Source organism: Phyllobates terribilis, unplaced genomic scaffold (assembly GCF_046119375.1).
Source record: "Phyllobates terribilis strain yellow unplaced genomic scaffold, ASM4611937v1 Scaffold_12__6_contigs__length_324123572, whole genome shotgun sequence".
In the NCBI taxonomy this organism is placed as follows: Eukaryota; Metazoa; Chordata; class Amphibia; order Anura; family Dendrobatidae; genus Phyllobates; species Phyllobates terribilis.
This window is the reverse complement of record NW_027362772.1, coordinates 7,863,793-7,890,664: the sequence shown is the minus strand read 5'-3', so window position 1 is coordinate 7,890,664 and position 26,872 is coordinate 7,863,793. Positions and strand designations below refer to the sequence as shown.

The 26,872-nt window shown below is 46.8% G+C and overlaps 2 protein-coding genes across 2 annotated transcripts; both read right to left on the bottom strand.

The window, feature by feature from the left end:
* Positions 1-2,158: 2,158 nt before the first annotated feature.
* Positions 2,159-26,365, bottom strand: LOC141172897 (uncharacterized). The gene is made up of 2 exons (XM_073657518.1): positions 26,286-26,365; positions 2,159-3,264 (listed from the first exon to the last, which is right to left on the bottom strand). The coding sequence occupies exon 2, from the start codon at positions 3,113-3,115 to the stop codon at positions 2,159-2,161; it is 957 nt and encodes a 318-aa protein (XP_073513619.1). The 5' UTR covers positions 3,116-3,264; positions 26,286-26,365.
* On the bottom strand, positions 6,156-10,617 carry LOC141172873 (oocyte zinc finger protein XlCOF7.2-like). The gene is made up of 3 exons (XM_073657496.1): positions 10,609-10,617; positions 6,380-6,559; positions 6,156-6,296 (listed from the first exon to the last, which is right to left on the bottom strand). Exons 1-3 carry the CDS (start codon positions 10,615-10,617, stop codon positions 6,156-6,158), a joined length of 330 nt encoding a protein of 109 aa, XP_073513597.1.
* Positions 26,366-26,872: the final 507 nt, after the last annotated feature.

The following is a 26,872-nucleotide window of genomic DNA, read 5'->3' as shown; positions in this document are numbered from 1 at the left end:
AATCCTGAATAGGAACAGGCAATTCTCCCCTATCCAAAGCTGCAATACGCCCGTTACAACACTTGTCATAACATTTATGGCTCCAGGATTTAATTTCACTGGTAGACCAATCCAGTACAGGATTGTGAAATTTTAACCAGGGCAATCCCAATATTACTGGAGAAGGCAAGTTATTCAACACTACCAAATCCAATTTCTCATGGTGAACACCATTAATAGTGAGAGGAAATTCACTGACCTTGAGAGTAATATTCTTCAAAGGGGAACCATCCACAGAAACCACAGCAATGGGGGATGACAAAGGTTCGGGTTTTAAATTGAGTCTTTCCAAGAATCCCCCATCAATTACATTCAGAGTAGACCTGCAATCAACAAACACCCGAAATTCCATTACTTTTTCCTGAGCAATCGTGGAAGCAGCTAAAAATATACCCTTGGAATTTAAACAGGCAATACGGGCGTGACTGACCATTTTTTTTTCTTTCTTCATACGAAGCTCACAGGCTTTTATCAAATGACCAGATTTTCCGCAATAGAAACACAAGCCTTCAAAAAATCGACGGTCTTTTTCTTGAGAGCGAGGTGCCACCGATCCAATTTCCATCGGTTCACCACTGTTAGTACATACATTCTCATAACCAGAAACTGACATAGCAGAGGATTTGCTCTCATTAACCCTTGCACGCAGTCTTCTATCCACCCGTATAGCTAATTGCATAGCCTGTTGCAAATCTTCAGGTGTAGGATAAGCAATTAGCAGGTCTTTAACCCTTTCACTGAGCCCAGCAAGAAATAGACTTTTCAGAGCAGAATCGTTCCACCCTGTTTGAGTAGACCACCGACGGAAATGAGTACAATATTTTTCCACATTACCTGATCCTTGTTTTAAACGTCTCAACTCAGTCTCAGCTGATGCGACACGGTCAGGATCATCAAATAATAGGCCCAAAGCAGAAAAAAAACTATCCACTGATCTGAAGCATGTATCACTAGGTTGCAAAGAAAAGGCCCACTCCTGAGGCTCTTTGAGCAAAAGTGACATTATGAACCCTACGCGCTGGGATTCATCCCCAGAGGACTTGGGTCTCAAACGAAAATACAATAAGCAAGCATTTTTAAATGAAAAAAATTCTCGGTGTTCACCAAAAAATAAATCCGGCAAACATACCTTAGGCTCCAAGAAATGTGCTCCAGGACAGTTACTCACGTGCTGACGGAGCTCGGCCACCTCCAGAGAGAGTCCCTGCAGGCGATGAGCCAAATCCTGAACCGACACCATGATGGAACAGAAAAATCTTTCCTTAGAGAATTTGCTGGCTGGACTTACTGTTATGTTCTGCTACCAGAGCTAAGGAAAGAGAGGAGATCTGTCCCTGCGATAGAACTCAGCTTAATCCCTACGATGTAACAGGGGACCTGATCCTGCGATCAGACCTGCTAAAGTCCTAAGCTAGTCTGTACGGAGACCTATAGATGTGGGGAAGGAATCCCTACAAGTACTAAGGACTGGGAGGAATATGGGACACCTCCTAACAGAAATAGTAGCAGACAGACGAACAAACAAAATATATAGAACATAGAGGTCCGTAGACCAAGCAAACTAACAGAGCAAGACACAGAGCACAGGCTAGCTAGAAAGTAGATATACAATGAAGTCCAGCAAAGCCAGAAGGGCGGAGCAGGATTAAATAGGCCAACAAGGTCATGTGACCAGCAAAGGAAAAACCTAAGAGCAAGGTTCTAACACCAGGTAGGCTAGCAGGCAGGTAGCAGATGTGCGCTCCCAGGTGAGCGGGCAAGCTGGTCCATAGACAGACTGACAGGAGTTGGAAGGCAGACCGTCGGACCTCAGGCAAGCAGGCAGGTAGCTGATGTGCGCTCCCAGGTGAGCGGGCAGGCTGGTCCTTAGACAGACTGACAGGATTAGTAAGGCAGACCGTCGGACCTCAGACTAGCAGGCAGGTAGCAAGTAATCAGGCAGGAATCTGGCAGGTAACTGGCAGGTAACTGGCAACGGGACCTGAGGGCTGAAGCTCAGGTGAGACACAGGTGCAAACAACATTGCTCGGGCACCTCCATTTTGGAGGAGGTGCCTTATATATGGTAAAGTCCTCCGGCCATTGGCCGGGGACTCCTTAGGACGGCGCGCGCGGCCCCTTTAAGAGGGAGGGAGAGCGCGCGCGCGCGCCCTAAGCACAGTGGCCGGGAAGGAGCGCGCGCTGCCAGCAGAGCGGGAGAGGGACGCCGGGCACGGAGCAGAGCGGTGAGGGGAACAGCGTCCCTGCCTAGCAGAGGGCAGGGACGCCGGCACTACACATTTTCCACATTCTGAACAGGAAAAAGGCTTCTCCCCTGTATGAGTTCTCTGGTGCTTAAGAAAATCTGATTTATAGTTAAAACATTTTCCACATTCTGAACAGGAAAAAGGCCTATCCCCTGTGTGAGCTCTCTGGTGATTGACCAAATCAAATTTCTGTTTAAAACATTTTCCACATTCTGAACAGGAAAAAGGCTTCTCCCCTGTATGAGTTCTCTGGTGCTTAAGAAAATCTGATTTCTGGATAAAACATTTCCCACATTCTGAACAGGAAAAAGGCCTCTCCCCTGTGTGAGTTCTCTGGTGATAGACCAAATCTAATTTCTGGTTAAAACATTTCCCACATTCTGAACAGGAAAAAGGCTTCTCCCCTGTGTGGGTTCTCTGGTGGTTATCAAGATGCGCTTTACGGTTAAAACATTTCCCACATTCTGAACAGGAAAAAGGCTTCTCCCCTGTGTGAGTTCTCTGATGTCTGATAAAACTTGATTTCAATGTAAAACATTTTCCACATTCTGAACAAGAAAATGGCTTCTCTCCTGTGTGGGTTTTCTGGTGGTTATCAAGATGCGCTTTCCGGTTAAAACATTTCCCACATTCTGAGCATGAAAAAGGCTTCTCCCCTGTGTGAGTTCTCTGATGTCTGATAAACTTTGATTTCTCTGTAAAACATTTTCCACATTCTGAACGTGAAAATGGCTTCTTTGCTTTAGGAGCAGTTTGTTTTTTAATGCTTATTTTGTGACTTTGATTTTCCTTAGTAGTCGGTAATGAATCAGAAGACAGGACGTGTTTCATAGGATCAGATGATTGATCTTTGCTGTGAAGGGATGATGGTAGATCTGGAGTAATTGCATTCACTTCAATTGTATCCTCTGGGATCTCAAGCTCAACTGATTTAAAAATTGAAGATGTCAGCCGTCCCTCTGATCTCCTGGTACAGTCATCTGTCAAGAATAAAACCAATTATTATTTTTGAATAAAATATTCTTGAAATTTATATTTTTTAACATTTCTACTTAAACTGTCTGTAAAAAGGGTAAGTTCTGTAAATATATTGAATTATTTACCAAGACAATGACAGTTCACAGTCTAATAGAAAACCTCATAGGATGAACCAGTGGAGCGTGGTGTTCAACTGTTTGTTCATTCTGCCTCCCAAATATGGAATAAAAAGCCACCAAACAATGTTATGTAGATGAAAATAACACCAATAAAAACTTCTACTCATCTCACAAAAAACAAGTCCCCACTCAGGTCCATAATTTGTCAGTGGAAAAACAGAGATTTTCACATTATTAGTGGCTCAAAGGCTCTTGAAAAGCAACTTTGTTTCTATAAACCAATCCAGCAATATTCGCTCTCCCAAAGTCAGATCTCCCCCTCGCTTCTGAGCCTTGCAGTGCGCCAAAACCACATTTATCATCCATGTATTTGGCATTACTATAGTGAGAAGAACCCTCTTCATTTACAGTGTGTGTCTCCCGGAGCACAATCTGGGCACTATGTGTTGGGCAATAAAATGGCCAATGTGTAATTTTCACTTTGAAACATCTACTGTGTGCTAATTTCCGGAAAGTGACTGTGGAGTCAAAGAAGTGACAACTTCTAAAGATTAATTCATTGAGGGTCATAATTTTCAAAATGGAGTCAATATATGGGAATTTCTACTGCTCTGATTTTCTGACATTTTGTATGGTGTGGTGTGTCCCATATCCTCTGGGACCTGCTCCTGCGACGTCTGCTTCTGTCACCAGGTGCTGTCCTATTTATTCTGCAGGCGGCGCTGGTGATTGAGAAGACGTCGGGACCAAAAGTTCTGGGCGGCACAGGCTCTGTCCAGCCACTTAGATTAGTTTGCATGGAACCAGTAGTACCATCCAGTCTGGCAGTATGGGTGTGTGTGCTGTCCAGCTGCAATAATCTGCTCCCTGCTTCAGCCATATGGAAAGCACCGCACCCTACTAAAGCTGGAAGCATATTGCCGGAAGCTTCCAGATCCAGCCTTGTTCTCCTCGGGTTCAGTCCTCTGCGCTCAGCTCCCGGCTTGTGTATTTGGTTCCTGTTATGACCTCGGCCCGTTTACTGACTATTTTTGCGTATTCTGATTTTGTACTTTCTCAGCCCTCCTGGTTCTGGCCCGGCTACCGGACTATTCTTCTTCCCATCTCACTCCACAGAACAGCAAGTAACACTATGGCCCAAGCCTAGGGGTCTCTGTGTAAGTCAAGATCCATAAGGGAGGATTAAAGGGTGATGGGCAAAACTGTGACTACATATAATAACACCGACTGAAACGATCAAGCTGAACAGTCTTCTTCAGTAAAAAAAAACTTTAGTCTGTAACTGTAACTACTAGGTAGTTAAAGACTCACATAGGTGAGGCAGGCCGATCCAACCCCAAATAAACTATCATACAGAATGAACATGTAAAAAAATATACAACAATAAAAATATATGTTACATCCCCAACACCAACGTATGTATGAAGGGAGAAATCCAACACTAAACCGGAGTTGCACTCATTTATGGTGGACCATTGGAGCTACTATGAGTCCTGACCAGAAGAGTAGAGAAAGTATTAGTGCCCCCATTTCAGGAGAGATTGTGCAGTAATCTGAATTCCTTAGGATTGAAAACATAATGGAATTTATGACGTGGAGTGAATCCATGAAATCAGGGCTCGAGCCATGCCACCACATCTCCTGCAGGCGTGAATAGATGTATATTACAGCCATCAGCCACGCACAGCTTAGAGAGATATCATGGCACAGGTGTAATGTTATTTATGCAGTTTTATCCCAATCCTGCTTCAAGTTATTCAGTTTTAAAAGAAATTAAAAAGTCAGAATAAAGGGAAACTTTGTACAGAAATTCACACTTGTCCCTCACTGCGCATTTAATATTTGCGATCATAAAAGTGAAGTTTGGCCAGAAAGACTGAACTTGGTCTTGTAGGGACCATATGAGAACATTCAGCAGCACAGAAGGGAGAGAAGGTAGATTCATCCAATAAGATATCAGGGATCTAGGAAGCCAACAGCATCATCACCCTCCGCTTTCTCTTACAGGCCCATCATAATGTTTTTCTTCAAGTGATTTTCTCACTTGTCAGCACTTTCTACGTACGCTGTCATTTGGCTTTGTAGTTTACAGATCTGGGCAGGTAACGGTCAGCGTCTACTAATTCCAGGGGGTAGGTGGATCTCCAGGTTGCAAGTTCTCTAGAAAAAGGGTTTTCAATGCCCAAATTCATTTGAACAGTTTTGGGTGGAGAAGAATGTTGTGGTCTAGAGGTAAAATGGAGATCACACGATTGTGATACGGCCGGACTACACCACAGATAAAGCAGCCACAGCCGGTAATTGAGAAGAATCTGTGACTTCTCTGAATTTAGTGGTTACTACTCACCTGGGTAGTCATATGTAGGAATCTCCTCTTTACACCACTCATCACCCCTCACATATGTCTCTGTAGTATTAATATGGGTCAGATCTTCACCCTGAAACAAATATTATAAAAGTCACAGACAGATGGAGAAGTCCCATCTATGATCAGCTCTAATCCTGCCATCTCCACCGTTCTCATTACACAAGTATAAAACATATAATCCTGGTGGATAAAACAAGACTGAGCACAAGACCTTCACAGCCATCTACACATCATAGGGGAGATCTCATGACACCTTCTCTCCATCTACCTGATGATCCTGAGGAACATTGGGATCTTCTTATTTACAGTCTCTCTGGTGTTGTCCTCTTACTGGATAGATCTGGAGGAAACACATACAGGGACTGAATTCATTCTTTACATACAGATAATTATAGGCCGTGTGTATTTAGTCCTGTCTATTACCTGGTGATGTGAGGGGCTGGGGAACCTCCATCATGACGTCCATGTACAGATCTTTGTGTCCTTCTAAATGCTCCCACTCCTCCATGGAGAAATAGACAGCGACATCCTGACACCTTATAGGAACCTGACACATACAATGATACCGTCATCTCCCCGATCCCTTTATAGTGTTACTGTATAATGTCCCAGCATTCCCAGCAGTGTCACCTCTCCAGTCAGCAGCTCAATCATCTTGTAGGTAAGATCTAGGATCTTCTGGTCATTGATGTCCTCATGTATCAGGGGGTGAGGTGGAGGTCCCGTGATTGGGCTCAGGGGTCTTCCCCATCCGTCAGACACAGGGTCCTGACAGCGCTCACTAGAGGTCTTCTTCACTACTGTGTAATCCTGGTTATGGAGAGAAACATTAATAAATCTCACTCCAGACATTTCCAGAGTCCTCACCTCTCCAGTTCTGTCCATCTGTTATTCCCATAGATAAGAATGATGTAATGTGACGTCATCAGAATCTCTCACCTCTCCAGTAAGCCGGAAGAGGATCTCTAGGGTTAGGTGTAATATCTTCTCCACCATCTTGTCTCTGTCCAGATCCATCTTTTATGGATCAATAAGGAAAATTCTCTTATATAGAAGATCTTCACTGAGAGGATCTGATATTGTAGGGATCTGAATGAGAAGATGAGCCGATGTAACATCATATAAATCCTGTGTAATAATACAATTACTGGAGATAATAAGGGAAATATATGAGGAGATTTATTATTTTACAGTCTTTAGTTTTCCTCTTTCTTCCTAGGAGTCAGTAGCTGAATACGTTTCTCATAGACTCATCTTCCATGACGCTAATTCGCATCTCCTTTACCGACACTGGAACCGACATTAGCAATTCTGCAAGAGATATTCATTACACGTGACATGACAAATAACTACTTCATGATGAGGACGATATCTTCATCTTCTACTACGGCTCTAGAAACATATTTGGAGACAGTCCGTCACTGACTACATCATCAGCGACCGTCTATATGAATGTTTCCCGTCTTCCCCGGAGTGTAATCTTCTTACACGTTAGATCTCATGTCTGATTCACACACAGAAGTTTGAGGCTTTTATAAAAGCTTTTTTGTTTGCACAAACATCGCAGACAGAAATTATTTGATACCAAGGCCTCTATGTACAATGCTTTATGGAGTTTATTTTTGGCCTTAGGCTTTCCAATATTACAAGGAAAAAAGCAGAAATTAAAATGTTTCAAAAGAAAATTGGCACCAACAATTCTTGTAAAAAGAAAAAAACATGCAAAAAGCAGAAGACACATTTTGTTATTTTTTAACACGTTAATTTGTTTAAAAAAAAAAAAACTCATTTGGGCACTAGGACATAGATGTACACCGCAGGGATCTCACAGGCTGCAACAAAACCCTGGCGGTTGAACCACTTGCTGCTGTCAAAAGTAAATATGGCATCTAAGAAGGTGTGACAGAGTTCGGCCGTATGTCCCTCCTCCCCCAAGTACTCGATAGTATGGGGCTGCCTAGTTACTTTGATACCTAAATGCCTATTAATGGTGTCTGGGCCTGCAATGTATGAAAGTCTATTAGGCCGGGCCAGAGGCAGCACCCAATAAGTTACATTTTAACGCCCCCATACACATTAGACTAAAGTTGCATGAAAACACTGATTCAGGGAGTTTGATCGACTATATAAAGTATTTGGGGGCCTCCCGACAGATGATGTCATTGCAGAGAAGGATCTGTCATCCTGAATTTCAGAGGCTAATCCATTTGTTTTTCCTGTAGATAATCGTCCACTAGAGGAGTCTGGAGGCGACTCTCTCATACATACCCCAGGAAAGCTGGAATATTTGTGTATGGGGGAGTCTGGAGAGAAAGCAGTCTGCCAAATGACTGTTCAGCCAACACTTATCTCATGTGTATGGGGCCGTTAGTATTACACTGACAGGCAGTGATAATACACCGCACTACAGTAGTACAGTGCATCACCTGAGCAATCAGAGGCTTGTATGGTGTATGATCGCACTGAGGAGAGTTGTTTAAAAAAATATTTAACCTGAAAAAAATCTCAGTTCTAGCAACAAGAAATATCTGTCACTAGGGAATCCAGACTCACTGCACAATGTTCGTTAAGTCACGTCCATAATAACCTTCTTATACTCTGTTTTCCTTTACACATTCTCTACACAGTGACGTAGATAGAAATCACAGTGTTACGGATCCGGGTGGTGGAACCTCTGTGCTGCGGTGCAAGGAGGGACCAGAGGGGGGGTAACTAGGTATCAATTCGGACTGAACAAGGTCGTACGGCGGCTCAATCGACTCTGTGACCAGAGAAGGACCGAGCAGAGGGACCAGGTGCTACTCTGGGCCAGACCTTGTATGAGAGCAGGTGACTCCCACGGGTCAGAAGGCAGGGACTGACCGGTATAGCAGATGGGCACAACAGGCAGGCTGGTGGGTGATCCGGGTAGACGGACTGGCAGACTCGGCAGGTAACAAGCAGGGGCCTCCAGGTAGGCACGGCAGGTAACAAGCAGGAGCCCCCAGGTAGGCACGGCAGGTAACAAGCAGGAGCCTCCAGGTAGGCTGGCTGGTAGGCACGGCAGGTAACAGGCAGGTGCTTCCAGGTAAGCAAGCGGGTTGGCAGGCACGGCAGATAACAAGCAGGAGCCTCTAGGGTAGGCTGGCTGGTAGGCATGGATGGTAACAGGCAGGAGCCTCTAGGTAGGCTGGCTGGTAGGCATGGCAGGTAACAGGCAGGTGCTTCCAGGTAAGCAGGCGGGCAGAGCCCATAGACAGACTGGCGGACTGAACGGAAGACAGACTGCCGGGCTGGAGAGTAGTCAGGCTGGCGAACTGGACTGGTAGTCAGGCTGGCGGGCAGGACTGGTAGTCAGGCTGGCGGGCAGGACTGGTAATCAGGCTGGCGGGCAGGATTGGTAGTCAGGCTGGTGGGCAGGACTTTTAGTCATGCTGGCGAGCAGGACTGGTAGTCAGGCTGCCGGGCAGGACTGGTAGTCAGGCAGGCAGCGGAACCTGAGGGCTGAAGCAGAGGTAAGTACACAGTGCTACAACTTTGCTCGGGCACCTCCATTTTGGAGGAGGTGCCTTATATACGGGAGGTCCTCCGGCCATTAACCGGGGACTCCTTAGGACGGCGTGCGCGGCCTCTTTATGAGGGAGGGAGCATGCGCCCTAAGCACAGTGCCTGGAAAGCTGTGCCTGCAGGCAGCCGCAGCAGTAGGAGCGCTGGAGGATGCCGGGCAGGGAGCGCGGCGGTAAGAGGGACGGCGTCTCTGCCTGTCAGGGAGCAGACACGCCGATACTACACACAGTGACAAAGCAATAGCTGAAATTGAGCCCCACCACCCCGAAGGGAAAAAATAAATAAAAAATATAAAAACCGTGAAGGAAATAATTATTTGATCCCTTGCTGTTTTTGTAAGTTTGCCCACTGACAAAGACATGGACAGTCTATAATTTTAAGGGTAGGTTAAGTGTAACATTGAGAGATAGAATATCCAAAAAAAAAATATCAAGAAAATCACATTGTATAAATTTGATAAATATATTTGCATTTTGCAGAGAGAAATAAGTATTTGATCCCTCTGGCAAACACCACTTAATACTTGGTGGCAAAACCCTTGTTGGCAGCACAGCGGTCAGACGTTTCTTGTACTTGATAATGAGGGTTGCGCACATGTCAGGAGGAGTTTTGGTCCACTCCTCTTTGCAGATCATCTCTAAATCATTCAGATTTTGATTGCTGTCGCTTGGCAACTCAGAGCTTTAACTCCCTCCATAAGTTTTCTAAGGGATTAAGGTCTGGAGACTGGCTAGGCCACTCCATGACCTTACTGTGCTTCTTTTTGAGCAACTCCTTTCTTGCCTTGGCTGTATGTTTTGGGTCATTGTCTTGCTGGAAGAACCAGCCACGATCCATTTTTAATGTCTTGGTGGAGGGAAGGAGGTTGTCACTCAGGATTTTACGATACATGGCTCCATCCATTCCCCCATTGATGCGGTGAAGTAGTCCTGTGCCCTTAGCAGAGAAACACTGCCAAAACATAATGTTTCTACCTCTATGCTTGACAGTGGGGATGGTGTTCTTTGGTCATAGGCAGCATTTCTCTTCCTCCAAACACGGCGAGTTGAGTTAATGCCAAAGAGCTCAATTTTTGTCTCATCTGACTACAGCACCTTCTCCCAATATCTCACAGAATCATCCAGGTGTTCATTGGCAAACTTCAGATGGGCCTGCCCATGTGCCTTCTTGAGCAGGGGGACCTTGCGGGCACTGCAGGATTTTAAACCATTAAGGCGCAATGTGTTACCAATGGTTTTCTTGGTGACTGGAGTTCCTACTGCTTTGAGATCATTAACAAGTTCCCCCCATGTAGTTTTAGGCTGATCTCTCACCTTCCTCATGATCAAGGATAACCCACGAGGGGAGATTTTACATGGTGCCCCAGATCGATGTCGATTGACAGTCATTTTGCATTTCTTCCATTTTGTTACTATTGCACCAACAGTTGTCTCCTTCTCACCCAGCATTTTTCTTATGGTTTTGTAGAACATTCCAGCTTTGTGCAGGTCTATGATCTTCTCCCTGACATCCTTAGAAAGCCCTTTAGTCTTGCTCATATTGGAGAGGTTAGTCTGTCTGATTAATTGAGTCTATGGACAGGAGTCTTTTATACAGGTGACTATGTAAGACAGCCAGTGTCGGACTGGGGTATCTAGGGCCCACAGGGGGAATTGATCCTCGGGGCCCACTCTACAGCTATATGCACATACCTGTTAGCCGTTATCCCTGTTATAGTGGAGCGTCGACTGTAAATAGCAGGCGGCTCCTGCATCTACTGTGCACCACTATAACTAAGGTAGTTGTACAAATAAGGTAGTTTGCATTAAAGGGGTTCCTTGGTTACAGCAAGTTATCACCGATCCATGGGCTTCACAAGATAGGTGATAACTTATTGATCGTTTGGGTCCGAACATTGGAAAACGCACCTATCGGAAGAATGGGGAAGTTTTATCCCTGTCAGGACACTTATCCCCATTTTAAAATGCAGCAGCAGGTGGGAAGTCTGACCGCAGCCTCATTCATTCATTTTGGGGCTTCCAGATAAAAACAAGAACAGCACCTGAGAGAATGAATGGATCAGTGGTCAAGTCGCACATGAGCTCCAGTCTAATGGGAATAAAAACTCCACATTCTACCAATTGGTGCAGGTCCCAGTATTCAGACCCCCACCAATCAATACTTTATCACTTATCCTGTGGAGAGGTGATTACTTGTTTTCCCCGGAGAACCCCTGTAAGTGCATCTTGCTCCAAGTATTTAATCACTAGTGCAAATAAAGAATCTTCTAATTAATATCAGAAAGAACAAATGACTGCCATACCCAACACAACCCACTATACCAACAGCAATAGTACCACATACAAGGGAGAAATACTGCCACACATTACCAGACCACATATTACCACCACATAGTGACCGAATAATACTACATGCAAGGCAGAAATACAGTGACACCCGTGACCAGACCACATATTACCACCACATAGTGACTGATTAATACCACATACAAGGGAGAAATACCACCACACCGTGACCAGACCAGATATTAACAGCATATAGCATCCAAATAATTCCCCATCATTGCTCTCCCCCCACCTCCTCCATCATTACTCTCTCCCATCTCCATCATTTCTCTCCCCCACCTCCTTCATCATTGCTCTCTCCCACCTTCTCCATCATTTTCATATTGCCATCTTCATTGACATATCTCCCCCCACCTCCTTCATCATTGCCATATCTCCCCGGCACTCCTCCATCATTGCCATATCTCCCCCACCTCCTATTTTATTAAATTTTATATTTAATCCAAAATGGAGGCAGTGTTTAGGAAAAATGTACAAAGATTTTACACAAGGGGCAATACAATACATATGCAGTTACACAAAATAATAAGGATTAAAGAAAAAACTTACTATACGATCACAGAGATGATTCAATATAGCTGGAGGGGAGACCACACACGGTATAGCTGCAGTCCATTTTTCTCCCCGGAAGGGCTCACAGCTCTGGAAAAATAAGCATATTTTTGCTTGGCTGACCCTGTCACTAATAATATGGGCTCCATTATCATCGGAATAAATGGAACTTTAGTTATTCCATATTTTACTTTGGCTCCGAAAATCCTGCAGTTTGCAGGTGGGGAATTGTCTTAGTTAACGAGCTGTGTCCTCCTCAGCTAGATGTAAATTGTCGGAGGTCTGTGTCAGAGGAAAACACACTCACATGCTAATTGGGGTTGTAGCACCTTTCTTTGTGCCAGCATCTGTCCAAGCCACTTCTGCTGTGGTGATAATTTGCATACAGACAGATGGTAGATTATCAGCTCTTATCTCCTGACATATAGTATAGGGGAGGGGGAGAAGAAGAGGGGTCTGGGGGGGGAGGGAATTCTTAATATTTTTCTGAAAGGACTAAATACTTATTTCTCACTGCAAAATGCAAATAAATTCATCTAATTTATACTATGTGATTTTCTTTATTTTTTGGGATATTCGATCTCTCAATGTTAAAACTAATCTGCACTTAAAATTATAGATTGTTCATGTCTTTGTCAATGAGAAAACTCAAAAACAGCAAGGGATCAAATACTTATTTCCTTCAATGTATATTTCATATATATATATAGTACAGATCAAAAGTTTGGACACACCTTCTCATTTATAGATTTTTCTGTATTTTCATGACCATGAAAACTGTACATTCACACTGAAGGCATCAAAACTATGAATTAACACATGTGGTATTATATACTTAACAAAAAAGTGTGAAACAACTGAAAATATGTCATATTCTAGGTTCTTCAAAGTAGACACCTTTTGCTTTGATGACTGCTTTGCACACTCTTGGCATTCTCTTGATGAGGTTCAAGAGGTAGTCACCGGAAATGGTTTTCACTTCACAGGTGTGCCCTGTCAGGTTTAATAAGTGGGATTTCTTGCCTTATAAATGGGGTTGGGACCATCAGTTGTGTTGTGCAGAAGTCTGGTGGATACACAGCTGATAGTCCTACTGAATAGACTGTTAGAATTTGTATTATGGCAAGAAAAAAGCAGCTAAGTAAAGAAAAACGAGAGGCCATCATTACTTTAAGAAATGAAGGTCATTCAGTCCGAAAAATTGGGAAAACTTTGAAAGTGTCCCCAAGTGCAGTTGCAAAAACCATCAAGCGCTACAAAGAAACTGGCTCACATGAGGACCGCCCCAGGAAAGGAAGACCAAGAGTCACCTCTGCTTCTGAGGATAAGTTTATCCGAGTCACCAGCCTCAGAAATCGCAGGTTAACAGCAGCTCAGATTAGAGACCAGGTCAATGCCACACAGTTCTAGCAGCAGACTCATCTCTTCAACAACTGTTAAGAGGAGACTTTGTGCAGTAGGCCTTCATGGTAAAATAGCTGCTAGGAAACCTCTGCTAAGGACAGGCAACAAGCAGAAGAGACTTGTTTGGGCTAAAAAACACAAGGAATGGACATTAGACCAGTGGAAATCTGTGCTTTGGTCTGATGAGTCCAAATTTGAGATCTTTGGTTCCAACCACCGTGTCTTTGTGCGACGCAGAAAAGGTGAACGGATGGACTCTACATGCCTGGTTCCCACCGTGAAGCATGGAGGAGGAGGTGTGTGCAGCATCGGCGTCTCTGCCCCTTGCTAGGCAGAGACGCCGTCCCTCTCACCTCCCCGCTTCGGGCACGGCGTCCTCCAGCGCTTCTCTCCCCGCTGCTTCCTGCACGCGCTCCTTCCCCGGCAGTGTGCTTAGGGCGCGCACGCTCTCCCCCTCTCTTAAAGGGACCGCGCGCGCCGTCCTTAGTAGTCCCCGGCCAATTGCCGTTGGACCTCCCATATATTAGGCACCTCCTCCAAAATGGAGGTGCCTGAGCAATGTTGTTTGCACTGTGTCTCACCTGTGCTTCAGCCCTCAGGTTCCGCTGCTAGCCTGACTTCTCGTCCTGCCTGCCAGCCTGTTACTTGCCTTGTCTGCCAGACTGCTCACCTGGGACCGTCCACCAGTTACCTGCCTGTCTCCTGCCTCGTCTGTCAGCCCGCTCACCTGGAGCGGCCACCAGTTACCTGCCTGTTACCTGCTGTCTCCGTCAGCCCGCTCACCTGGGAGCGCCCGCCAGTTACCTGTCAGGTATCCGCCTCGCCTGTCTACCCAGAGACTATCCCGGTCACTTGCCGTGACCACCTGCTTGTCTACCCAGAGACTGTCCCGGTCACTTGCCATGACCACCTGTCTGTCTACCCAGAGACTGTCTCCGTCACTTGCCGTGACCACCTGTCTGTCTACCCAGAGACTGTCCCCGTCACTTGCCGTAACCACCTGCCTGTCTACCCAGAGACTGCCCCTGTCACTTGCTGTGACTACCTGCCTGCCTTCCCTGGGAGTCACCCGCTTCCTTAAAAGGACTCCCCCCTTGTATTGCAGCTCAGAGGTTCCACCTCCCGGACCCGTAACAGTTTGCTCGGGCCATGGAACCCGGTGGCACCCAAGCTCCCTCGCTCTCTGACCTATACCATGAAGTCTCCCGTCAGAGGTCCCAGCAGGAGTCCATCCTGAACCACCTGCGGAATGTCAACTCCCGTTTGGACACACTGACTGCTCCACCAGCAACCACCACTAGTGTCACGACTCGCACCCCGGCAGCGCCACTGCCCACCAATACCATGGCATCCTGCCCCGGACCCCGGATTTTTGCACCTCCTAGCTTCGGAGGCGACCCCGCTCAAGCTTCATAAACCAGTGCACCCTGCACTTTGAACTCTTGGCTCACCAGTTTATCTCCGACTGGTCCAAAGTGGCATTCATCATGTCCCATCTCACTGGGGAGGCTGTGGCATGGCTTAACCCCCATGTGGGAGAGAGGGGATCCCCTGGTGTCCGACCTGTCGTCTTTCCTCACTGCTTTTCGGAGAGTCTTCGATGAACCGGGACGAAAGACCTCATCTGCCTCCTCGTTGCTACGTCTCCGTCAAGGGAGTCTCACCGTGGGCCAATATGCCATACGGTTCCGCACCCTCGCTTCTGAGCTTGCCTGGGATAATGAGGCCCTGGTGTCCGTCTTCTGGGAGGGTCTTTCCGGTCGGATTAAAGATGAGCTCGCCGGTCGGGATATTCCTACCACCCTGGATGACCTGGTGTCGCTGGCTACCCGGATTGACATCCGGTTTCAAGAACGCACCAAAGAGACCACCCGTGAGAGAAGGTTTCCCCGCCTAGCTCCTACTTTCCAGAAACCTGTCTCCTCTTCTGTCACTCCCCGGGCGCACTCACCCGAACCCATGCAGATCGACCAGACCAAGATGGTCAAATCTCGCCAAGAGTCACGCCGAGCCGAGGGGAGCTGCTTCTATTGTGGCAGTAAGGAGCACCTGATTCGTTCCTGCCCGGAGAGGCCGGGAAACTCCAGTGTCTAGGACCGCTCGGAGAGGTCGCCCTAGACAAAAATAAATCCTCTCCAACCCTGACTTTGTCTGTATCTATCTCCTGGGGAGAGAACCCTCACTTTGAACTCGCCCATCTGGATTCTGGATCCGCTGGAAACTTCATCTCCCAGTCCCTGGTTGAGAAATACCGTATTCCCACCAAGTCTCTGGCTGAACCTTTGTCAGTCGCCTCCGTGGATGGAAGACTCCTTCCGGTGACCATCCTGCTCGCCACGGAACCCATAACCCTGCAGGTGGGAATGCTGCACTCTGAGGTAATCTCCTTCCATGTGTTGCCCGGACTCTCCCAATCCCTATTGCTAGGTCTACATTGGCTCCAGACACATGAACCCGTGTTGAACTGGCATTCTGGTGAAGTACTCCGGTGGGGGCTGGTCTGCCATAAGACCTGCCTGGTTCCGGTTCGTCCGGTTCGTCCTCCACCTACCCCAGCTAATTTACCCGGTCTTCCGGCTCCTTACTGGCCCTATGCTGACGTCTTTGGTAAAAAGGAAGCAGAGACATTGCCACCTCATAGGCCATATGATTGCCCGATCGACCTGGTACCTGGCGCCACTCCACCCTGTGGGCGTATTTATCCGTTGTCTGCGGCCGAAACCCGGGCCATGTCTGAGTACATAGAGGAGAATCTGGCCAGGAGATTCAACCGGAAGTCTACTTCCCCGGCTGGAGCCGGATTCTTCTTTGTCAAAAAAAAGGATGGCTCGCTACGCCCCTGTATTGACTATAGAGGACTCAATCAGATCACGGTTAAAAATAAATACCCCCTTCCACTCATCTCTGAGTTATTTGATCGCCTTAAAGGCGCCAGGATCTTTTCCAAGCTGGATCTACGTGGAGCGTATAACCTGGTCCGTATCTGTCAGGGAGACAAGTGGAAAACGGTATTTAATACCCGGGACGGACACTATGAGTACCGTGTGATGCCCTTCGGTCTCTGCAATGCTCCCGCCGTTTTCCAAGAACTGGTCAACGACATCTTCCGTGACCTTCTTTACTCCTGCGTGGTGGTATACCTGGACGACATCTTGGTCTTCTCTCTGCATCTTCCCACACACCGGAGGGATGTTCGTCAGGTCCTGCTGAGGCTCAGGCAGAACCACCTCTATGCTAAATACGAGAAGTGCCTTTTTGAGCAGACCTCTCTTCCATTCCTGGGCTATGTTATCTCCCAGACAGGCTTGCGAATGGATCCCGAGAAGCTCTCTGCTGTCTTAAAGTGGCCCCGTTCGGAGGGCTTGAAGGCGATACAGAAATTCCTGGGCTTCGCTAATTACTATCGTCTCTTCATTCCTCACTTCTCGTCTCGGACTGCGCCCATATCTGCGCTCACCCGTAAGGGAGCAAATCCCAAGGTATGGCCACCCGAAGCTAAAGGGGGCCTTCCTTTCCCTGAAGCAAGCCTTCTCCTCTGCCCCTGTGCTGCACCGTCCGGACTGCAGCAAACAGTTCTACCTGGAGGTTGATGCTTCCTCCTCTGGAGCCGGAGCGGTGCTCACCCAAAAGTCTTCATCCGGGAGAATGGTAACCTGCGGCTTTTTCTCCAAAATCTTCTCCTCCTCTGAGCGCAATTACTCCATAGGAGACCGAGAACTGTTAGCCGTTAAATTGGCGCTGGAGGAGTGGCGTTACCTGCTTGAACGGGCTCTATACCCGGTGATCATCTACACGGATCACAAAAACCTGGCATATCTCCAAAATGCCCAGAGACTTAATCCACGGCAGGCCCGGTGGTCTTTGTTTTTTGCCCGCTTCGATTTCATCCTTCATTTCCGCCCGGCGGACAAGAATGTCAAAGCTGATGCCTTGTCCCGATCCTTCCTGTCCTCCGACCAAGAGGAGGAGCCTATGCACATTATCGAACCCTCCAAGGTGATGAATGTGGCCCCCTTGGATTTGACTCGTCTTCCACCTGGCAAGACGTTCGTGGCGCCTCCTGACCGTGAGAAGATTCTTCGCTGGGGTCATTCTTCTAAACTAGCTGGCCATGCCGGCCAAAAAAAGACCTTCCTACTCATTTCCCGGCATTACTGGTGGTCTACACTGCGTAAGGATGTGGTAGACTTCGTCTCTGCCTGTTCATCTTGTGGCCGCAACAAAGTTCCCAGACACTTACCAGCTGGTCATCTCCTGCCGCTTCCCATACCTGTTGCCCCATGGCAACACATCGCTATGGACTTCATTACCGACCTTCCTGTCTCTGCCGGGTGTACTGTCATTTGGGTGGTCGCGGACCGCTTTTCTAAAATGGCCCACTTCATTCCCTTGCCTGGTCTTCCGTCTGCACATGAGCTGGCTAAGGACTTTATCCGCCATATCTTCCGTCTCCATGGCCTACCCCTCCACATCGTGTCGGATCGAGGGGTTCAGTTCACCTCACGCTTCTGGAGAGCCACATGTAAACTGCTGGACGTCACCCTGGACTTCTCCTCCGCTTACCACCCTCAGTCCAATGGTCAGGTGGAGCGGATCAATCAGATCCTTACCAGCTATCTCCGGCACTTTGTTAATGCCCACCATTCTGATTGGGTGGACCTCCTCCCTTGGGCCGAATTCTCTTACAATAACCACGAGAGCGAATCCTCTTCCAAATCCCCGTTCTTTATTGTCTATGGCCAGCACCCCCGGATTCCGTCTCCCGTCTCCGCCTCTGTGGACAACCCTGCCGCGCAGTCTCCTGTCAGCGAGTTTTCTACCATTTGGGAGAGTACTACTTCCGCACTTCTTCTGTCCTCCGAGCGGATGAAGAGATATGCTGATAAGAGATGTCTGGATCTGCCTCAATTCCGTCCGGGAGACAAGGTTTGGCTCTCCTCCAAATATGTACGGCTCAAGATACCCTCCTACAAGTTAGGTCCTCGCTTCATCGGCCCATTTGAAATCCTCAGGCAAATTAATCCAGTGGCCTACAAATTAAAACTCCCAGCCACCTTAAGGATTCCCAACTCCTTCCACGTATCTCTCCTCAAACCCGTTGTCTTTAACTCTTTTTCCAACAATCCAGGTACTCCCCCTGCTCCGGTTTCCGCTGAAGACGTTTTTGAGGTAGAGAGCATTCTGGCTACCAAGAGGGTAAGAGGAAAGACCTTTTTTTCTGGTAGATTGGAAGGGGTTTGGTCCTGAGGAGAGAACTTGGGAACCCAGGGAGAACATCAACGCCCCGCTTCTCCTTGAAAAATTTCTTTCTGTCCCCGTCACTTGCCGTAACCACCTGCCTGTCTACCCAGAGACTGTCCCCATCACCTGCCGTGACCACCTGCCCGTTTACCCAGAGACTGTCCCTGTCACTTGCTGTGACTACCTGCCTGCCTTCCCTGGGAGTCACCTGCTTCCTTACAAGGACCCTTGTATTGCAGCTCAGAGGTTCCACCTCCCGGACCCGTAACAGTGTGATGGTGTGGGGGTGCTTTTCTGGTGACACTGTTGGGGATTTATTCAAAATTGAAGGCATACTGAACCAGCATGGCTACCACAGCATCTTGCAGCGGCGTGCTATTCCATCCGGTTTGCGTTTAGTTGGACCATCATTTATTTTTCAACAGGACAATGACCCCAAACACCTCCAGGCTGTGTAAGGGCTATTTTACCAAGAAGAAGCATATGGCGAAACGGCGTCGTCGGGGCAGATTTCTCTAAACCTCCATCGGCTGTACACTGCCACTAACACTCTATATGTAAGTACTGCACTTGGATTTCATGCCTATGAATAATACAACTCTGTGCACATAGCTTTCCACTAATAGTTTCAGTGAATGCTGATTCTTGTTGCTGCTTTTCATATACTTATATGAGAATTGCACTTGCATCTATATCTACCAATATAGTCAATCTTCTCAAATATGAATAATATAATCCTATACACATAGTTCTCCATTATAACTTTATTTAGTGCTGATTTTTGTTGCTGTTTTTCATATCCTTGATAATTGCACATTGCAATCTTCTCCATATATAGGGAGAGGAATCTCTCTTTCATGCACTTGCACTTTAAGTTTTGATTTGGGGGGATTGGTACTAAATTATTTACAGCACGTTATATCTAGGGAAGAAGTGCAATATTGATATTTTAGATCTTATAGGCATGTGTTGCTAAATAACTACTGTTGCATGTAATTTGAGCCAGTGTGGAGTGTTTTATTGATGACATTTGAAGGCACCCGTTTTTTACTAAGTTTTTAAATTATTGAAATAAAAATTAATTTATTTTAGTGGATTTGCATCTTATCTTGCTTTAAACCGAGATCATATAGCCTGTGTTTGTGTGCCAAATATATTTATTCGGGAGGTATAATTGTTGACCTTATTGATATATACCATATCAATTCAAGTCTGCAACCACATAGACCAAAGGTCTGTATTTCTCACTTACTTATTCCTATCTCACTCATCACTAGGAAATTGTTCTCCTGTGCGCCCATGTAGCTCAGTATGAGGGCTCCCACACAGTATGATGGCCCCCACAGACCCACACTGTATGATGTCCCCCACAGCCCTTCACTTAATATGATGCCCCCACAATTCCTGACATTTAAAAAAAAACCACAAACTACTCAACCAACTGTAATATGAAGCCTATAGTACTGAGACTCCATACTACAGGTGGGATGTAGTGACGCCATTGTGCCTGCAGTGCACGGAGTCTCAGACTCATAGGTAAAGGCTGAATGGTGGATCGGGGAGCTTTCGACTCCCTGATTCACTATTCTATTCAATGCCATCACCATCAATTCAAGGGCACCATAGCGGTCACGTGGGCTGCCACTATGGATGATTCGCCCCTGCCTATCCAACTATTGAGAGGTAAATATCTCATTGGTCCCGGGTTCATTAGAATCGGCCCCAAGAATGGGGCTAAGTGAGTGTCTCTTAGAAGCCCTAGTTTGCCCTTATATAGATATAGAAATATATATAAAAATACACTGATACATTAAATAGGACCAGATATGTATCAAGGTATAAAGGAAAGGGTATGGTGCTCATATATGTATATACACACAGACACACACATACAGTAGGGAAAATAAGTATTTGATACACTGCCGATTTTGAAAATTTTCCCACCTACAAAGAATGGAGAGGTCTGTAATTTTTACCGCATGTTCAGTTCAACTGTGAGAGGCAGTATCTTGGAAAAAAAAACAGAAAATCACATTGTATGATTTGTACATAATTGATTTGCATTTTATTGCATGAAATAAGTATTTGATCCAATAGAAAAACAGAACTTAATATTTGGTCCAGAAACCTTTGTTACAGTTACAGAGGTCAGACGTTTCCTGTAGTTCTTGACCAGGTTTGCATACACTGCGCAGGGATTTTGGCCCTCTCCTCCATACAGATCTTCTCCAGATCATTCAGGTTTCGGGGCTGTTGTTGGGCAACATTGAATTTCAGCTCCCTCCAAAGATTTTCTCTTGGGTTCAGGTCTGGAGACTGGCTAGGCCACACCAGGACCTTGAAATGCTTCTTACAGAGTCACTCCTTAGTTGTCCTGGCTGTGTGTTTAGGATCATTGTCATGCTGGAAGACCCAGCCACGAACAATCTTCAATATTCTTACTGAGGAAGCTCAAGACTGGGCTAATGACGGCAGTTAATTTATAGGGACCAATGAACCTAGGTCCCAGCTTCCAGGAAGGGACTTTCAACTTAATATTCCTGGTAGACAACCACACAAAGTTAATCACATTCAGGTTCAGACCTGGCAAGCGTTTTTTGTCAGCCATGAGTTTATACCTGTCTCCCATGATCTTTAAACTACTCAGCACCCCCCCGTCACATAAGAGCTACGAAGAAAACCGTTCCTCCTCAGGAACTCCCGAAGTTCCTCTCCCACTAAAGGTGCCAAACTGTGGATGGTAACCGTATGCACCAAAGAACAGTGACCTGCCAGTGGATACTTGGAAGATGATTATTAATTGCAAATTCTGACATCAGTAAGTAGGATGCCCAATCCTCCTGATTTTTGGCGACAAAACACCTGAGGCAGGTCTACAAACTCTGATTGACGCGCTCGGTCATGGGGTGGAAGGCAGAGGAAAAAAACAGCTGCACCCCCCAGTCGAGAACAGAATGCTTTCCAGAACTTGGAAACAAACTGGGTCCCCCTATCTGATACCACATCGGAGAGAACCCCATGAAGCTTCACAATCTCATTTATAAACACCCGAGCAAGTGTCTTAGCATTTGGAAGTGCAGGTAATGCGACAAAGTGAACCATTTTACTGAACCTATCTACAACCACAAAGACCACTGTTTTACCTGCAGAAACCGGGAGGTCAGTAATAAAATCCATGGACAAGTGTGTCCATGACCTGGTAGGGATAGGTAGTTGAAGAAAAGTACCAGATTGCAAAATAAGAGGAGGGGGGTATACATACCAAAATTTTTTGGAAACCAACAGCTACAAATTCCCTTCTTCGGTGGGAAAGCCACTATCCTCTCCCTCTGACGAAGGGAATACCAAAAGGCCAATACATCAGGCTGAGAAGGAATTGTTCGACTGATGGTGAATTTATACAGCAGGCTAAGGAAATGAGAGAGAGGTCTAAACGAAGGGGATACCCTGATTGGGTTTTGAGAAGGGCGCACCAGTTTGCTTTAAAACAAAATAGAGAAAATCTGCTCTCTCCAAGAACAAAAGACGATAATGAAAAAGAAAAAGAACTTATTAGGTTGATTGCGACATACGATAATGGTGCCCCACAAGCAAGGGTCATTATAGAAAAATATTTGGGAATTCTACCATAGACGAGGATTTGAAAAAAGTTGTTGGTACAAAACCACAAATCACGTTTCATAGAAACAAAACGATTGGAGACAGGGTTGTCAAAAGTCATTTTGTGCAATCTAAAAAGGACAAGTCTTGGTTATCAGGGAGACCGAATGGCTGCTACAATTGCAGCGGATGTGTGGCCTGTCCGAATGTTAAGACTACAAAAACCTTTATGAGTAACGTTACTGGATTGTCCTTTGATATTAGAAGTTTTATTAATTGCAGAACAAAATTTTTGATATATAAAGCAACATGTATTTGCAAAAAGGAGTAAATGTGGCGCCCCTGCTGCGCATTGGAGCCACAGATCCCAGTGGGGTGCATGGACGGATTTCTCCACAAGAGGCCCTCACAGCATGCACACACCTCCACCCTACCACCTCAGACCACCAGAGGGAGCCCGGATAGGGACGGATATATATGGAGGGTGGAGTTAGGCAGGGAGAACAAGGTCTATCAGGGAACAGATCACAGCACAGTCTGCTCAGAGAACAGAGTTCCTGCTCACAGGCAGAGAGGGACAGAGTTCTCAGTTCAGTTCCTGCAGGAGTCAGCTCAGTTAAGAGTGATTAGACTGCAGTGGAGCTCAGGTTAGTGAGCTTAAGGTGTGCCGACACCATAAGAGCGGTGAAGAAGCAGTGAGCTTCCTGCTAGTGTGTAGCGTAGTGAGGGCCCCAAGTAGGCCGAAGGCAAGTGGAAGGAGAGTAACATAGGGGGCAGAGGAGCTTTACCTGCTCACCCCAAGCACATATACCGGACACCGGGTCCACGTCTGCAGGGATTCCTTACACCCAGCAGAGACAACCGGAACCCCTGGAAGACTTCAGATCCCAGGATCACCCAAGAGCTGATACGTACCAGAGCCAGGAGTCACGGAGGCCCTGCAAGCAGGGAGAGTGATCTCCAACCAAAAGCCCTACCACAAGATCAGCCGGTGCAGGACAGAAACCAAGTTAGGCCTAGCTCCAAGCAGGTCAGAGACTTACTAAACAAAGGCAAGAAACAGGAGGCCCTACACCCGCTCACTGGGTAGAGTCCTGATATGCACCCTTCACCCTACAGCGACCCGGATCGTGCCTGAAACACCACCAGTAAAGGTACTGAAGTGAACTGCGTGCCTATTCTTGCTCTGAACCTGCTGGGTCCCCTCTGTCCTGCATCCCTACCTCTACGCTGCCCTGAGGCCCTGCTCCACCTGTGGGGAGCTATACCATCTAAGCTGCCTGAACACCGGACTCAGAGGACTGCCGCAGCGCTGGTGATCCTCACCAGACACCACTGGTGGCATCATGAACATTTATAACCCCAACTTAAATTACCCTTTTTAAGAGATATCCCAGGGTACGGGCCCAGGAGCCGAGTACCGCAACATCCCCAAGACCAGGCAACAAGGCCCGGGAGCCGAGTACGTCCCCATCCCATGGGCGCGTCTGTAAACAGGGAAGACCATATGAGAAATGAGGAGAAGAATAGGAGAGCATCTAAATGATATTGCAAACAATAAAGACACCCATTGCTAAACATGTAAATTTCGTGCACGGGGGAGATCCGAAAGTTACATCATTTATGGGAATTGATTGCATGAAAGTGAATAGTAGGGGAGGGGACATGGACAGAATCCTACAGCAAAAAGAAGCAAGATGGATTTTCCGGTTGAACACCATGGCCCCTAAGGGGCTCAATGACCAACTTGGCTATAGCTGTTTTATCTGAAAGGAGTATCTCCTGATCCCCACCTCCACCAAACAAAATCCTCCCCTTCCTTTCACCCCGTTTGATCATGGAGGGTCCCATTACATGAGCCTGTCAAAATCAGATTTTTGAGCCTTTAAAATCTTGAGTGCCTTCAAAAGAAGGTGATGTTTATATCCTTAAGGATTATATACCCTTAGGAAGAAGGGAAATTTATGGATAGATAAATAATATATGACATTGTGGGCAACAGGTTGCTTAAAGAGTGCCTTCAGAATGAAATATGTATATTCAAATTATGTCTGATGAAGTTTGTATTTAAAGCTGCCAACCTACCCCAAGTAGGAAGGAGCATCATGTGCGATTTGGATTGATGGTCACTATGGCAGTGGTAATCATTCAGAAATAATACGGTATATATGGGGACATGTGACCATATGTGGTCGGCCATGTGACTGAGGCGTTTAGGGTGCCACGTGACCGAAGCGTTGTGGAGTCCACGGCCACATGTTGTAACATATGGCTGAGTGTAGATGGCTGTAAAAATGGGGCTGCATTGCGTGATCGTGGCATGCCGGGCGGCCAGAAATTATGTGATCGGTTATGTCACGTGGTCGCGGTGCGATCGGGTGAGACCCAGCCGTGTCATGTGATTGTGAGACTCCGCGCTGCAGGAAATGACATGTTTTGAAAGAGTGGGAATACATATAAGGTGGTCAAAATGGAATGAATCTGATGAGAGCACTATTATGGGATAATGTATTTGAAAAAGCAATGGGTTTGATAGAGATAAACCCGGGAATCATAGCAACCAAAGTATAACAGAGATATAAGCCCCGCCCAGGAAGTGACATAGGACTCCCTGGAAAGGAGGGAGAGTAAACCTATTTACATACAGGAAGTGAGTGTGTGGGATTATCTCCTCATACATTTTTTGGAAAAATAGTGGAGGCAGCACTCTGCACCATTGTAATGAACACTCACCATTGTGAGCCTCATTGAATTTTTTGTTTTACTCACTTTGACACTTTATTGGCACAGAGTCACCTTCTCTCTTTGCATTAATTGTGCCTTCCCCAAAATGCTAAACATACTCCCCTGATGAATTCTCCGTAAGGAGAAAGAAACGCGTTGGAAGGGTTTTTGTGGGATATGTTAGAAGGTACACAAGGGTACTGCCTGTGTCGGGGTGGGAACTAAACCCAGGTTCATGACAGGGGGGGGCATCAGTCCTCATAAAAAGATCGACAGACAGAAAATCCTGGATGGTGTCTACATGCAAAATAGGTGAGAACCACATATTTTCTTTCTATATTGCACAATAGCACTTTAGATTATGATTAATGTTAACAGTCAGGACTGGATATATTAATTCGGAGACAGTATCCTGTAAATATCTGTAATGAGTCTATTGGAGTCCTGAGGTTAATAGGGGTTATGTTGATTCAGTAATGGATATATAGGATATAAAGTTTTATAAGTATAAGTGAAGGTTATGTTATAAGAGAATCCTCTCTGATGTGAGTTCTCCTTTCGTTTAGGAATTGAAGAACAGGTCCTAATAAAATGTCCCTTTTTCCCAGAAAAAAAAAATACGCCTTTATTCTTGCGAATCTCCGGGGAAATGATGATGTAAAGGCACCCCCTAACTGCATGGGTTCTGCTACCCCCCCCAGTACTGGTTCACCTCCAGACCGCTCCCCCGGCAGAGGCACATAAACCCGACAAGAAGGTCCCGTAGCAGGTGGTCTCACCCGTCTATACCGACACCTCCCTATTACAGACTGAAGTGCATGTGTCTAACAACCATGACACATGCAGCCGCGGCGGCACTAACATAGATGCCGAGCACGCCGCAAATACTGGGCGAGCACCCGAGCGTGCTCACCGAAAGGGTTAACAATACATGCTGGCTCATCACTAATGAGAACAATACGTTTCCTCCCTTCCTGTCTCCATAGTTGGGTCGTATGCATCTATTACAGGAAACAGAACAAAACCTTATGATTCTTATAAAGGGGCAACAGAAGACCCCAAAAGAGCCTCCGTGCTGAAGGGGTTAATGCCCCCTGCACCCAGTAATGGGGGTCTCCACATACCTCCACCTGCAGAGCCGCCACCACATATATGGCTGTTGTGTGCGCACAGGACCTGTGATGAGGTCACAGGAGGGGAGGAGTCAGGGGTCACATGATCAGGGGCCTCAGTGGATGCAGGACTCTGCTGTGCTGGTTGTCATGGTGCTGGATGAGCTGAAGTTTATGTGTGGGGTCAGGAGGGGTTTACAGTGTGGATGTAGCAGAGCCGCGTGTGTACGAGGTGTACGGAGCAGAGCCGCGTGTGTACGAGGTGTACGAGGCGTACGGAGCGGAGCCGCACGTGTACGAGGTGTACGGAGTGGAGTTGCACGTGTACGAGGCGTACGGAGCGGAGCCGCGCGTGTACGAGGCGTACGGAGCGGAGCCGCGCGTGTACGAGGCGTACGGAGCGGAGCCGCGCGTGTACGAGGCGTACGGAGCGGAGCCGCGCGTGTACGAGGCGTACGGAGCGGAGCCGCGCGCGTACGAGGCGCACCGAGCCGCGCGCGCACGAGGCGTACGGTGCGGAACAGGAAATGTTTGGACTACTGCTTTGTGCAGGGCAAGCAAAGATTTTTTACTTACACTAATATGGACAGAAGGCAGGC